Below are 15,462 nucleotides of genomic sequence, written 5' to 3' on the forward strand. Positions count from 1 at the left end.
CTCAGCTTGACGGACTTTCCAAAGAGAGTTGAAGAGTATTCTAATGTAGATATCAATCAGGACTATGAACTCCAACTTTGACACACATTGAAGGGCAGACTCTTCCAGTCCCACTGTTCTTCGCCCCCCTTCTCATAGTCTTTTCTGCTCTGACCCCAATCCCACCCTCACTGCCATGGCTCTCTTGGCTCATCTCCCAGTTGAGAGAGGCAGGAAAATCCAGCATCTTTACTATGTATGAGAGGGGGCCTAGCCCTGCACAGCTGTGAAGGGGTTAAGAGGCCGGGCCAGCTACCTCAGCCTGCCCCTCCCAGGGATTAAGAGTCCTCTATAAAGGGGACTGTCCACTCAGATAAGGCCAGGGGGGTAGCAGTGACCCAGGCACTGTGCCCATCCCCCCTGCCATGTGGGAACTGCGGTCAGCCTCCTTTTGGAGGGCCATATTTGCGGAGTTCTTTGCCACTCTCTTCTATGTCTTCTTTGGGCTGGGGTCCTCACTGCGTTGGGCTCCTGGACCCCTGCATGTGCTGCAGGTGGCAATGGCCTTTGGCTTGGCCCTGGCTACCCTGGTGCAGTCTGTGGGCCACATCAGTGGAGCCCACGTCAATCCTGCAGTCACTTTTGCTTTCCTTGTGGGCTCCCAGATGTCCCTGCTCCGTGCCTTCTGCTACATGGCAGCCCAGCTCCTGGGAGCTGTGGCTGGGGCTGCTGTGCTGTATAGTGTTACCCCGCCTGCCGTCCGAGGAAACCTAGCACTCAACACGGTAATGGTTGGCTGAGAGGGGATGGGAACCTGGTGTCCTGACTCTCTGTTGCCCTGACTCCCTGATTGGTACAGGTGAATCAGCTCCCCTGGGATCTGGGACAATATGTGCATGTGTGAGCATGTGTGTGTGCATGTGTGAGCATATGTGTGTCAAGGTGGGGAGGATGGACAGGTGGTTTAGAGCTGTAAGGAAGGCATACGACCCTGGACTGAGAATTAAGAAACCTGAGATTGAGTTTCAACTTTCCTTCCAACTCCTTGCAGGTTCTTAAGGAAGCTTATTTTACCTTTCAAAGCCTCAGTTTCCTCATCCATGTAAGTGGGTGCAATCATTTCCATCATGAAGGAGCATTGTTAGGAGATATTAAGATGCAAATACAATAACTACGAAGCGGGTTGTATTATCCTTCCTCTCCAGGGACCTGATGCCATAAGGGGCTCCTTGCCGGGGAATTCTTGAGGAGGTAACACTGCAGCAGCCCTAATGAGCTGCCTCTCTTCTTTTTCCTTTGCGCAGTTGCACCCTGGCGTAAGCGTGGGCCAGGCCACCACAGTGGAGATCTTCCTGACGCTCCAGTTTGTGCTCTGCATCTTTGCCACATGCGACGAGAGGCGGAATGGCCAACTGGGCTCTGTGGCCCTGGCCGTTGGCTTCTCCCTTGCCTTGGGGCACCTCTTTGGGGTAAGCAGGAAGGAGAGAAACTTCTCATTCAAGGATTCCGGGGCCCCTAAACCTTTCCTAAACTTTAAGGGTTCTTCCTGCCAACTTCACTGTCAAACATGAACATTACCCATCACACTCTGTACTGGCACAGAGGAATCAACTCTACCCTATCCCTCTCTTGGGACTGCTGTATCTAGTCCTTCTTGACCCCACGGTAAAAATGCATGCATCCTGGCTAGACATGGGCTTTGCCTATGGATCCATAGGCTGTTCCCAGATGGGGCATCAGTTGCCCTCACCCCATTGTGGGAACCACCGGAGAGTCATGCAGGCTGTCCTTCTCCACTTGCTGCTGGCCAGAGACCAGATGCCAGCTCTCAGGGGCAATGTGGGTTGTGGCAAGAGAAGCAGGGGTGGAGCAGGGGGTGTCTCAGTCACAAATGTCTCTTTTGCAGATGTATTATACTGGTGCAGGCATGAATCCTGCCCGCTCCTTTGCTCCTGCCATTCTCACTGGGAACTTCACCAACCATTGGGTGAGTGAAGGGAGAGGGACAAGATCCTGGAACCCTTCTGGGTGGTTGTGGTTTGCAGATTCCAGGCTGGGTTCCTGCTTTCCTTCTGCGTGTGTTGGCTGTTCTACCAGCACTCAGCTAAGGGGGCTGTCAGAGAGTTTGGCATGTCTGTGTGAGCAGGATTCACGATTTTACTAGAAAGAGAGGCTCTTGCTCACATTGTTCCTTCTCTGCTTAGTCAGGGAGTATGCACCGAGTATTCACTGGGTGCCTGAACTAAGGGGTATGAAGAGAGACAACTAAATATGAGCACAATAAATTCTGCTCTCAGAGATCAGGATGTGTCATGAGCACAAATGGGCCTCAGTTCTAACGCATTACTGGCTTTGTGTGTGACCACGGGCAAATGACTCACTCTGTGCTTCAGTTTCTTTTACTATAAAATGGGACATTACAAGAAATGTGTGAAAGTTATATGTGAGAAACATTTAGCACGGAATCTGGTATAAAGTAAGTACTCAAGAAATATTGGTTGTTTTTTTTTTTTTTTTTTTTTTTTTAGAAAGAGTTTCACTCTTGTTACCCCGGCTGGAGTGCAATGGCGCGATCTCGGCTCACCGCAACCTCCGCCTCCTGGGTTCAGGCAATTCTCCTGCCTCAGCCTCCTGAGTAGCTGGGATTACAGGCACGCGCCACCATGCCCAGCTCATTTTTTGTAGTTTTCGTAGAGACAGGGTTTCACCAGGTTGACCAGGATGGTCTCGATCTGTTGACCTCGTGATCCACCCGCCTCGGCCTCCCAAAGTGTGGTTGGGTTTATGTTGTTTTGAACATATGCAAGCCAAACATATGGAAATAATTCAAAAACATTTCAAAGCTGTATACCCATTTTTATAACAACATTATTCACAATGCCAAGAGGTAGAAGCAGCCCAAGTGTTCCTCCGTGGATGAGTGTATAAACAAGATGTGGTATATGCATAAATGGAATATTAGCCCTAAAAAGGAGGGAAATTCTGACACGTTACAACATGGATACATCTTGAGTACATTATGATAAGTGAATAAGCCAGTCACAAAAAGACAAATACTGTATGATTATATGAGGTATTTAGAGTACTCAAATTCATAGACACAAAGTAGGATAGTTACCTTCTATAGAAGGCAGGAGTGATGGGATGGGGTGGAATAGGCAGTTGTTTAATGCGTATAAAGTTTTGCAAGATGAAAAATTTCTAGATATGGGTTGCACAACAATGTGAATATATTTAACACTACTAAACTGTACACTTAAAAATATATACATACATATATATTTTTTTGAGATGGAGTGTCGGTCTGTCACCCAAGCTGGAGTGCAGTGGCGCGCCATCTCGGCTCACTGTAACCTCCACCTCCCAAGTTTAAGTGATTCTCCTGCCTCAGCCTCCCAAGTAGCTGGGATTATAGGCACCCACCACCACACCCGGCTAATTTTTGTATTTTTTTTTTAAAGCATTTTGCTTATTTTTAGTTAAAGAAAAACAGCCTTCTCCAAGGGCAACAAAGTGAACTGAAAGTCAGAAGTGCAGGCGTCTCGTAAGTTCTTGCTCCAAAACCTGGAAGCGAGGCGAGAGGGCCCTCCCAGAGCTCTAGGGAAGGCTGGCACAGCACAGGGGTTCCTTTGGTTGGGGAGGAAGAGCCACCAGGCCACATATGGTCACTGGATTGGTCTGAGTGGGCTCCAAGGTGACTGTCACCTGCCAGTCTGCTAACATGATCGACATTAATATTCTTGGGGGGCATTAAATTAAGGAATGACACAGAGAGTCACAAGAGTGGCCTATTTGGTTGGATTCTGAATCACAGTCAGGAAATAGTCTTTATCTGGTGCAATCATAATCTCATTTTTCTTGGAGCGAATTCGAAGGAAGGTGAGATCACTCTGGGGGTCGATTTCACACACGGTGCTCCGTGCCTTCAGGATGAAGCTGTGCATGAGGCTGGCATACTGGGTGGTGGTGGGGTTGTCCATGGTGCTCTTGATGGGATTGCCTTCTGTGTTCACCACGATGATTCCCTGCACTCCCTTCTGGCTCTGAAGTTGCTTCAGTGTCTCCTCCACCTCTGCCATTTCCGACGGATCTGGTAGCCCTGCATAGCCAACACTCAGCCCAGTCCTGTCAATTTCTGTATTTTTAGTAGAGACGGTGTTTTGCTATGTTGGCCAGGCTGGTCTCAAATGCCTAATCTTGTGGTCCACCTGCCTTGGCCTCCCAAAGTGCTGGGATTACAGGTGTGAGCCACTGGGCCTGGCCAAAAATATTTAATATGGCAAATTTTATATGTATTTTACCAAAATGTATAAAAAATTTTTGAAAGCAACATACAAACTAGTGCAAATTGATAACAACAAATAGAATATACATGTGCAAAGGTGTAGGGAAAAGGAGCAATTTGATGAATCAGAAAAGAAATGGTGAGTTTCTTGTATATATCAAGTGCACAATGTCTTGTTTTCCGCTAAGGGGGTTGAAAAAGGAGCAGCCTTGCTGCTCTGTCCCCTCCCCAAACCTGAGTATTCCTTTTCTCTTCCTACAGGTGTACTGGGTGGGCCCAATCATTGGAGGGGGTCTGGGCAGCCTCCTCTACGACTTTCTCCTCTTCCCTCGGCTCAAGAGTATTTCTGAGAGACTGTCTGTCCTCAAGGGTGCCAAACCCAGTGATTCCAATGAACAACCAGAGGTCACAGGGGAACCTGTTGAACTGAAGACCCAGGCCCTGTAGAAGCTCCAGCTGAATAGAGGGAGTAGAAATCTTCTGAGTTTACGTGGAGGGTTGAGCCGGCCCCTAGATGAAGAAAGAGACTGTGGGGAGGGGCATGTACTTCTTTATTTTTTAACTTATGTATGTGGTTTTTTTCTTTTTCCTTTTGCTGTGTGAAATCTTTCAAGTTGCATTCATGAGCTGGTTGGTGCAAACCTCCCTTCCTCCCCGACCCACCTTCCTTTGCCGAGTGTGCTGATTGTGCATATGAATGTGAGTGAGTGTGGCTGGGGCATGAGAGCTAAGGAAGCAAAAAGAGGTGCCATCTTATACCTCCCTTCCTCGACCCAGTGTGGTGAGTACAGGGTAACCGACACCTTATGTTTCTGGCCTTTACCCTGCTGCCAGTCAAGTGTGTGGCTCTTGATTTCTGAGGGAACAGAGAGCAGAAAGTTACTCCTCACACAAGGCAGATGGAGAGAAGTGGAGACAAGGCGTTCCAAGGTTTAGGAGAAGGGACTCAAGGGAGGTGAGTGGTGAAAATGGAGGTATTAGCCCCAGATCAGGATGCAAGTGTTCCAAAAAATTGGGGGGAAATTAATGTGAACATACAGCCTACTTATCTCAGGGATGCTTGCCCCAGGGGCTTGGGTGGGGAAGTAGCTCTGAGAAAAGTGAACACTAGGATTTGAGCTATTCTGTAAAGGCATGCAAACCTTTCTACATCCACTGGCTGGTGTTCATTCTGGCATAGTGGATCTCTTTGGAGGTCTTGGGCCAAGGAGCTTCTAACCTAAAAAAGGCTTGGGCAAGCCTAGAATCCAGAAAAATTAAGCAGCTTATCTGGTCAGCCTGACATCCACTGGCGTGGCCACCTGGCAGATGGTATTTAAGCCCCACAACTGTTCCCTAAGGCCAACACAGGAAATCTGACTGCTGGAGGAAATAAATGCAGGCGTGGCAGTAGGGGGCATAAAGGGAGAGTTTGACTCTGTTTTAAATTATTTAGAGCTAATCAAAACACTCTTCAAATGGCATCTTTCTGCTTTTATCACTAGTTCCGTGTTTTGTTTTGTGTCTGTGTATTTTCATTTCTCTGTCATCTGTTCTTTCATCTTGAAGCAAATATCTTCTAACTCCCTCATACCCCAGAAATTGATTCATTCTATTCAAATGCATAACAATTCAGGAGATTATTATTCATTTGAGCCTATCTTCTTTTTAGAGAGGGGGTTCTTACTGTGTTGCCCAGGTTGGAGTGCAATGGCTATTCACAGGCACAGCCATGGCACACTACAGCATAGAAATCCTGGGCTAAAGCGATCTTCCTGCCTCAGCCTCCACAGTAGCTGAGATTACAGGGGTCCAGAGCAGAGCCCTATTATCTTCTCTTGGGGGCAAGATCATATCAGCAGAGGCCAGAAGAGACCCTCAACTGATCAATGAATATTTATGGTTGCTCTCTTCCTTTTATGAGCCTCTTGCATACTTCGCAAGCTTTAAAAGTATACCTATAATACAACAGACATCCCCCACCCCAGAAGACTATTCCTTCCTATACTTCAGCTCTTCACTTCCTCCCAAATAAAACCTAACTTTTCTAACTAACTATTTAAGACTTGGAATAGTCCGCTTGACTAGAAGAAGGGGAAGAATGTTTGTAAAGTCACCTCTAATCGGACTTTCATTCTACTATAATTCAGCAGAAAATTCATAGCGCTGTGATTTTTAGATCCCTTGTAGGGGATCGACCCCACATTAAACAATCCCCGCACTCGCTTCCCTTTACCTTCCTTCATCGCCAATCTCCGCCCCTGTTCCGCTCGGAGTCACGTGGACCAGCCCGGCTCGCCCCGCCTCGCTCTACGCGGAGGCGGGGACCGGCGCAGCAGAGCCTGATGGCAGGAAAGCCTGCGGCCCCGCGCCTGAAGGCCGCTGGCTCCTCGGGGCTTCTGAGGACCCGCAGGGAGCGGGTGGGTGAGTGTATGGCGAGAGGGCGCTAAGCGGACACGGGGATCCTTTCGAAGCTGCGGAGGCATCCTCGGGAGGCGCTGAGTCCCTTTTCCCGCCACCCGGTTTAGAGGCAGGGGGCGGGGCGCGTACTTCTGGCGCGCACGCGCAGTTCTGTACTCTGCGCCTTCTGTGGGGCGGCGATCCCAGGTCGTGCCAGAGGCTCTCTTCGCCTTGCGCTGCTTGGGCCTCCCGCGGGTTAGGGTTGTGATGGGAAGGGGCTTGGAACTCCTGAAGTAGAACAGAAAGTGCCTGGAGGAGTTCCACTTCGGAGCTCCCCATCCAGTTGAAAACCAGTGTGTGGCCTGGCGGTCAGCAGGGGTCGGGATTCACAGACGGCTTGACTTAAATCGTGGGTTTTTATGGAATATGGAAGGATTTCTCACTCCCTTTCCTTCTGTTTGGGTTTGTCAGATGGAACTCAGCCGCTAATGAGGCTTTTTCCCTTGAGCCTCTCAATTATTTCCCTTAAATGCTTCCACTAGTACTTTCAATTTTTTATTTTATTTTTTTAATTGTTTTTTGAGATGGAGTCTCGCTCTGTTGCCTAGGCTGGAGTGCAGTGGCGCGATCTCGGCTCACTGCAGCCTCCACCTCCAGGGTTCAAGCGATTCTCCTGTCTCAGCTTCCCCAGTAGCTGGGATTACACGTGCCCGCCAGCACACCCGGCTAATTTTTGTATTTTTAATAGAGACGGGGTTTCACCATGTTGGCTATGCTGGTCTCCAACCCCAGACCTCAAGTGATCCGCCCACCTCGGCCTCCCAAAGTGCTGGGATTACAGGAGTGAGCCACCGCGCGCAGCCCCACTGGTACTTCCTACAAAGTAAAGATAACTGGTCATTTCATGTTACATTTAAAACTCCTTTTTGACTACCACAGTTAGGTTTAAATCTTTAAGTGGGGGTCTGTGGCCTCTCACAGTCTGGCCCTGACCCTCTCAATCTCATTTGTAAAGCTTTTATGCACCTGACTCCTGGCCACGTGGAAAGATTGTGACTGTGCTCTTTCATATCTCAGTACTTAGGGTTCCTGCTGTTCCTTCTGCTTGGAAGTGAACACGGCTCTGCCAAGTGAACTTCTCTTTGAAAACTGAGCGTAATTGTCCCTCTGAAAATCAGTTTATTCAGCCTTTTTAGGCCAAGTCACTTCCTCCTTTGTGTCTCTGAAGTTTTTCACTCCCTTCTATTACCAGGGGCACTGATACAGCTCAATACAAAATCAATAAAAGGTTACTGAGCTCCTAATATGTACCATGCACTGTGCTTAGGGCCAGGCTTACAGAGATGAGTAGGACGGAGGGTTCCCCTCCCTTGAGAAACTCAAGTCTTAAGGAAAACACATGTAATTGAGTCTTCTGCGGTTACAGTAAAAGGGTCATAAAGAAGTCCTCCCCGGCTTCCTTCCTCCTGTCACTGCACTGACATCACCTTACATCCTGATGTCTTTAAATCTCTAGCTCCAAACACTTCTCCCTCATCTTCCAGACTTCTCTTTTCAGTTCAGTTTAGTAAAGCATTTTTTGAGCTGTGCTCAAAAGCATACATTGTGCTGGGTAGTGATGATTCCTGATCTGAAAGAGTTTAAGTTTTATTGCAGTTAACATAGGATAGTTAGAATCACCTGAGGGACATTTTCAAAACACCTTGCCGAAGCCCCGCTCCTGGAAATTTTGATCCAGTAAGAAGGCTCTGAAAATTCAAGGGTGAATAATAATTCCTGTCCTTGGCCAGGCGCGGTGGCTCACGCCTGTAATCTTAGCACTTTGGGGGGGCCAAGGCAGGTGGATTATCTGAGGTTAGGAGTTCCAGATCAGCCTGGCCAATATGGTGAAACCCCGTCTCTACTAAAAAAAAAAAAAAATTAGCTGTGCATGGTGGCGGGTGCTTGTAATTCCAGCTACTTGGGAGGCTGAGTCAGGAGAATCGCAAGAACCTGGGAGGTGTAGATTGCAGTGAGCCAAGATCACGCTATTGCACTCCAGCCTGGGTGACAGAGCAGACTGTCTCAAAAAAAAAAAAAAAAAAGGGAATTCCTGTCCTCAGGGAATCTAAGGCTAATGGAGGGAGATAGACTTTGATTTTAACTTTTATATATGACATGAATTGTAAGTACCATGACGGAAGTCTGAATATGGCACACAGTGGACAACAAGGAAAAGGAGGTCACTTCTGTATGGAGAAGTCAGGAGGAAGTCCCTTTTGGGCAGAGTCTTTTTTTTTTTTTTTTTTTTTTGAGACAGTTTTGCTCTTGTTGCCCAGGCTGGAGTGCAATGACATGATCTTGGCTCACTGCAGTCTACACCTCCCAGGTTCATGCAATTCTCCTGCCTCAGCCTCTCAAATTGCTGGAATTACAGGCACCTGCCACCAATCACAGCTAATTTTTGTATTTTTAGTAGAGATGGGGTTTCACCATGTTGGCCAGGCTGGTCCCAAACTCCTGACCTCAGGTGATCCACCCGCCTCAGCCTCTCAAAGTGCTGGGATTGCAGGCGTGAGCCACTGCGTCTGGCCTGAATGAAGTCTTCAAAGCTAAGTCGATATTTGGATTGGAGGCCATTGTGGATAGAGTAGTGGCTTGAGAGGTAAACAGCAGACAGATCATGAAAGACTTTGTATTGTAGGCACTGGGGTCACTGAAACTTCAGTTTTGTAAAGTAATGCATATGCTAGCAGTAAAGAATTCAAATAGTACCAAAGTGAAAGACAAATATTTCTCCTACCTTAGATCCCCCAGTTCTCAGAGACAATCACTATGAAGTGTCTTATGTATCCATTGAAGTGTTTTAAGCAGGATGGTTATATACTGTAAATCAGGTAACCATATTGTGGCTAGATTTAACAAGACTGGAGGCAGCTGGGTTCATGCCTGTAATCCCAGCACTTTGGGAGCACAGGTGGATGGATTGCTTGAGCCCACGAGTTTAAGACCAGCCTAGGCAACATGACAAAACCTTGTCTCTACAAAAAATACAAAAATTAGCAGGGGCTGGGCGCGGTGGCTCAAGCCTGTAATCCCAGCACTTTGGGAGGCCAAGGCGGGTGGATCACGAGGTCAAGAGATCAAGACCATCCTGGTCAACATGGTGAAACCCCGTCTCTACTAAAAATGCAAAAAATTAGCTGGGCATGGTGGCGCATGCCTGTAATCCCAGCTACTCAGGAGGCTGAGGCAGGAGAATTGCCTGAACCCAGGAGGCGGAGGTTGCGGTGAGCCGAGATCGCGCTATTGCACTCCAGCCTGGGTAACAAGAGCGAAACTCTGTCCCAAAAAAAAAAAAAAAAAAAAAAATTAGCAGGATGTGATGACATACCCCTATAGTCCCAGCTATTTGAGAGGCTGAGGTGGGAAAGTTGCTTGAGCCTGGGATGTCAAGGCTGCCACAAGCTGTGATTGCACCACTGCACTCCAGTCTGGATGACAAACCGAGACCCTCTTTAAAAAAAGAAAAATAAGGCTGGAGGCAGAGAAAGAGGATAGGAAGAGGTTGAGCAATCTAAGCAAGAGATACTCAGGAACTGAACTAAGTTAATAGCAATTGGGATAGAATGATAGACGGGCTGATAGAAGAGCTTAAGGAAGTTAAGTGAGATGGAGCTAAGGTGACTCCTAGGTTTTTTAATAAGGTGAAACTCTTAACTTTCTTGACTGAGGAGATAGTGTCAGTCCTTGAGAGAACCAAACTGGAGACAGACTTGGGAAGATGAGTTCGGCTTTGGACCTGTTGAGTGTAAGGTATCTTTGAGATATAAAGGTGAAGAATGCTATTCAGTTAGTCGGTTTAGCATATGAGATTGTTATCTCAAGAGCTCAGAGGGGCCAGAAACACAGATTTGCTGGCTTCTGGCTTGGATGGTAGTTGAAGTACATGGGAGAGGATGAGTTGCCCAATCAGGCTGTGTACAGTAAGAAGGGAAGAAGGCTGAAGATGCAGGCCTAAGGAAAATCAGCACTGAAGTAGGAGGAGGAACAGCCAGTAAGAGGTCAAAGGGACAAGTTTTATGTTGGATTTTTTTCCCCCTTTAAGATGAACTAGGACAGGTGTGGGGCACATGCCTGTAATCTCAGCACTTTGGGAGGCTGAAGTGGGAGGATAGCTTGAGCCTGGGCGGGTTGAGGCTGCAGTGAGCCGAGATCGCACTGCTGCACACCACTGTACTTTTGAGACGCTGTCTCAATAGGAAAAAAAAGATGGAATAGCCTTGAGCAACTCGTAATACATGGGGATAGGGCTAGTATAAACGGAAGGTTGGAAATAAATAAGGAATAACCAACTAAGGGACAGGAAGTGATTAATCAGGATCACAGAGTGCTTAGATTACAAGCAAAGAACTAAGCGTGGGTGTTTGAAATATGTATGTTTTTAGGCTTGAGTGGAGAGGATTGAAAGAGTTTATGTCTGTTAATCTCAATTGTTCCTAAGAGGAAGGGAGCAGACACCAAGTAGTAGGCAAGGAGGTAGTGGAGTAAAGGGGCTTGGGGATAATGATGAAAAGTTAGGAACAGTGGTTCCTTGCGAAGAGACAATGAAGCATACCAGCAATGCCGAAATGATTTGCCAGACCAGGCTGGAGGCCCTGCTCAGGATGCAGGCTATGTATCTGCTTTATATCATTATACAGGGTCATTTGGTTTTCTCCAGCAAATCTGGGTCTAGATTTAAATTGAAGTCGAGGAAGCAGATGATTACGTTGATCTGAGGTTATGGTCTTTTGCAGGGTGAGTGCATTGAAATGAAAAGAGACAGAGGCCACATTGGAAAAGGGCTAAACTGATGTATATACAGTAGTAGGATAAGTGTGACCCCGGTTTGATCATTTTGTTTGTTTGTTTGTTTTGAGACAGAGTCTCACTCTGTCACCAGGCGTCAAGCTGGAGTGTAGTGGCGCAATCTCAGCTCACTGCAGTCTCCGTCTCCTGGGTTCAAGCAGTTCTCCTGCCTCAGCCTCCTGAGCAGCTGGGACAACAGGTGTGTGCCGCCACGTCCAGCTAATTTTTGTATTTTTTAGTAGAGATGGGGTTTCACCATGTTGGTTAGGAGGGTCTCGATATCTTAACCTCGTGATCTGCCTGCCTCTGCCACCCAAAGTGCTGGGATTACAGGCGTGAGCCATCGTGCCTGGCCTGATCATTTTGTTTTCTAGCTCAGAAATCTTCAGTGGCTCCCTGGCTTAGGTTCTAAATCTTTGAACTGTTGGACAAAGATGAGATTTTCCCATAAAGCTGGCTCCAGCTGCCTTTCCATTGCTTTCCTGTTGGACTCGTCTATTCATAATGGCTCCCTCTTTGGTTATGCAATGGCAGTCTCCTTAAAAGCCCCTCCTATTCCCAGCTGCCTTAGCCCATGCTTCTTCAGATAAAACCTCTTTGACCACTTTAACCTGAAAAAAGTTCTAGTTTTTTGTTCTTTTCAGGATCATGTATTTAGAGCTTGTATTGCCTTATATTTTACATTGTTCGTTCTATATTAATGTGGGTTTCATTTCTGCAGCTAAATTTCTTAAATTTCTTTAGCACTGCCGTTGCACCTACACATTATCTTTTGTCAGGAAGGTTCTTCCTAAGCATTTAGTAGCTGACTATAGAGTCTGACAGATGGAGAAGAAATCAATATTTGGGGGGTTCTTTCTGTTTTTGTTTTGTTTATCTTTTGAGACAGGGTCTCACTCTGTTACCCAGCTGGAGTAGAGTGGCACGATTTCAGCTCATTGCTCCTGGGCTCAAGTGATATTCCTGCCTTAGCCTCCTGGGTAGCTGGAACCAAAGATGTACATCAGCACACCTGACTAATTTTTGTGTTTTATATTTTGTAGAGACTGGGTTTTGATATACTGCCCAGGCTCGTCTCAAACTCCTGGACTCAAGCGATCCTCCCACCTCAGCCTCCTAAAGTGCTGAGGTTACATGCGTGAGCCACCATGCCCAGCCAAGGGTTCTTACCTTGTGCTCAGCACTGGGTAGAATGCTTAATATCATTGCTTCTCAAACTATCTTGGTAAAGTACCAGGTAGATTTTTCCCTCAAGCTGTTACAGATCTGTAGTGTTCTATAAGCACTTCTGTAAAATAAAATTACTAGAAAAATAACATTTAGGCCGGGCGCGGTGGCTCAAGCCTGTAATCCCAGCACTTTGGGAGGCTAGGGTGGGTGGATCACGAGGTCAAGAGATCGAGACCATCCTGGTCAACATGGTGAAATCCCGTCTCTACTAAAAATACAAAAAACATTAGCTGGGCATGGTGGCGCTTGCCTGTAATCCTAGCTACTCAGGAGGCTGAGGCAGGAGAATTGCCTGAACCCAGGGGGCGGAAGTTGCGGTAAGCCGAGATCGTGCCATTGCACTCCAGCCTGGGTAACAAGAGCGAAACTCCGTCTCAAAAAAAGAAAAAGAAAAATAACATTTAAAAAGACATACAGAATACAGGCTTATTATTATTATTATTCTTAGATTCAACAAACATTGTCTGGGTGCAGTGACTTACGCCTGTAATCCTAGCACTTTGGGAAGCCAAGGTGAGTGGATCACTTTAGGCCAGGAGTTTGAGAGCAGCCTAGGCAGCATGGCGAAACCCCATCTAAACTACAAAATACACAAAAACTAGCCTGGCATGGTGGCACAGGCCTGTAATCCCAGCAACTTCGGAGGCTAAGGCACAATAATAGTTTGAATCTGGGGGGCGGAGGTTACAGTGAGCCAAGATCACACCACTGTACTCCAGCCTGGGTGACAGAGGGAGACCCTGTCTTAAAACAAAACCATAAACTGCCTTGCTCTAAGATGTTCTAAGTGCTAATGCTTTCTTTCTGATGCAGACTGCTAATAGTTTGTGGATTGGCAATGGTGTGAATACCAAGCTTTGCACCGCACTGCTTTACATGATCTCATTTATACTTCCCCCGTATCTCAGGAGGGTGGGTATTATTATTTTCTCAGTATACTGATGAGGAAACATTTAGTTAAGCCACTTGCTCAAGTTCACCAATTTAGCATGGGACAGAATTGGAATTCAAGTGCTAGATGCCGTTTTGTTCATACTACTTGGTCTCAAAGAGGATTCTTGGAACAGAGTTGGTTTGGGGCAGGTAGAGTGTTTTGTTTTCAAAAAGTAAGTTAATTTGAATTGCAAATGCATTTAATATTTTACCTGTTGTTTTCCTTTGGGTCTTGCATTTTAATGCCTACAAGTATTGATTTCAGATGAATATTGCTTCATCTGAACTGCTTGATGCTTAGTTCAGTGGGAAAAGTAACTAACATCCCTTTTAAAGGTCCAGATCCGCTGGGTGCAGTGGTGCGTGCCTGTAATCCCAGCTACTCGGGAGGCTGAGGCTGGAGGATCTCTTGAGTCCAGGAGTTCTGGGCTGTAGTGCACTATGCCAATTGGGTGTCCGCACTAAGTTCAGCATCAATATGGTGACCTCCTGGGAACAGGGGACCACCAGGTTGCCTGAGGAGGGGTGAACCAGCCCAGGTTGGAAACGGAGCAGGTCAAAACTCCCATGCTGATCAGTAGTGGGATCATGCCTGTGAATAGCCACTGCACTCCAGCCTGGGCAACATAGCGAGACCCCATCTCTTTTTTTTTTTTTTTTTTTTGAGACGGAGTTTCGCTCTTGTTACCCAGGCTGGAGTGCAATGGCACAATCTTGGCTCACCGCAACCTCCGCCTCCTGGGTTCAGGCAATTCTCCTGCCTCAGCCGGGACTACAGGCACGCGCCTCCATGCCCAGCTAATTTTTTGTATTTTTAGTAGAGACGGGGTTTCACCATGTTGACCAGGATGGTCTCGATCTCTTGACCTCGTGATCCACCTGCCTCAGCCTCCCAAAGTGCTGGGATTACAGGCGTGAGCCACCACGCCCGGCTTCTTTTTTTTTTTAAAAGATGGGTTTTCACCATGTTGGCCAGGCTGGTCTTGAACTTCTGACCTCAGGTGATCCACCCACCTCGGCCTCCCAAAGTGCTGGGATTACAGGCATGAGCCACCACACCCGGCGACCCCATCTCTTAAAAAAAAAAAAAAAAAAAAAAAGTCCAGATCCACTGGTTCTATGGTGTTTGACAGAATTCTTACCTGGTCTATGATGAAATGTGAAAATAAAGTTAATGTAATGAATTTTTTCATAAAGTCATGTTTATTAAATTTAAAGGACAATATTTTATCCTGCGATTTTTATCTATAGTTTTTTTCTTGTTAAAATAATAGAAATAGAATGTATATGGTAATTGTGTGGAGTGTTGTTTATAACGGCTGTTTGAGATATAATTCATATGCTGTAAAATCAACCCTTTTAAAGTGCACAATTCAGACTAGGTGTGGTGGCTCACACCTGTAATCCTGGCATTTTGGGAGGCCAAGGCAGGAGGATTGCTTGAGGCCAGCCAGGTGTTTGGGACCAGTGTGGGCAACATAGGGAGGTACCATCTCTACAAAAAATTGAAAAATTAGCCAGGTGTGGTATTGAACACCTGTGGTCCCAGCTACTTGGGAGGGTGAGATGGGGAGGATTGCTTGGGCCAAGGTGTTGAGGCTATAGTGAACCATGATTGATCTGTACTCCATCCTGGACTGGTCAACAGAGTGAGACCCTGTCTCAAAAAAAATAAATGAATAAAACCAAGAACACCCCTGTACAATTCTGTGATTTTTAGTATATTCAGAGAGTTGTTCAACCATTTCCGCCCACCTCAGCCTCCTAAAGTGCTGGAATAACAGGCAGGAGCCGCTGTACCCGTCCTGTTTTCTGTCTTTTTGCAT

General features: G+C 46.8%; 2 protein-coding genes and 1 pseudogene across 8 annotated transcripts in view; 2 read left to right on the plus strand and 1 right to left on the minus strand.

Annotated features, from left to right (window-relative positions):
- Positions 1-342: 342 nt before the first annotated feature.
- MIP (major intrinsic protein of lens fiber) lies at positions 343-6,469 on the plus strand. The gene is made up of 4 exons (XM_032290637.1): positions 343-764; positions 1,284-1,448; positions 1,886-1,966; positions 4,526-6,469. The coding sequence occupies exons 1-4, from the start codon at positions 405-407 to the stop codon at positions 4,709-4,711; spliced, it is 792 nt and encodes a 263-aa protein (XP_032146528.1). The 5' UTR covers positions 343-404; the 3' UTR covers positions 4,712-6,469.
- LOC116559609 lies at positions 3,558-4,128 on the minus strand (annotated as a pseudogene). Its single transcript, XR_004272528.1, has one exon. The product of XR_004272528.1 is annotated as a dynein light chain roadblock-type 1 pseudogene (transcript).
- A 46-nt stretch (positions 6,470-6,515) lies between the features above and the next one.
- Positions 6,516-15,462, plus strand: part of TIMELESS (timeless circadian regulator) — a 39,295-nt gene continuing 30,348 nt past the window's right edge. For 2 of the 6 annotated variants that reach the window (XM_032290485.1, XM_032290474.1), the window contains exon 1: positions 6,535-6,667. The gene's annotated coding sequence lies outside the window, so the exon portion shown is untranslated. Of the gene's footprint in view, positions 6,668-15,462 lie in introns of all 6 variants that reach the window. The other 4 variants (XM_032290479.1, XM_032290494.1, XM_032290488.1 and 1 more) reach the window with 4 other exon arrangements.

This window comes from Sapajus apella, unplaced genomic scaffold, assembly GCF_009761245.1.
Source record: "Sapajus apella isolate SASKATOON/1434 unplaced genomic scaffold, GSC_monkey_1.0 scaffold2, whole genome shotgun sequence".
Lineage (NCBI taxonomy): Eukaryota > Metazoa > Chordata > Mammalia > Primates > Cebidae > Sapajus > Sapajus apella.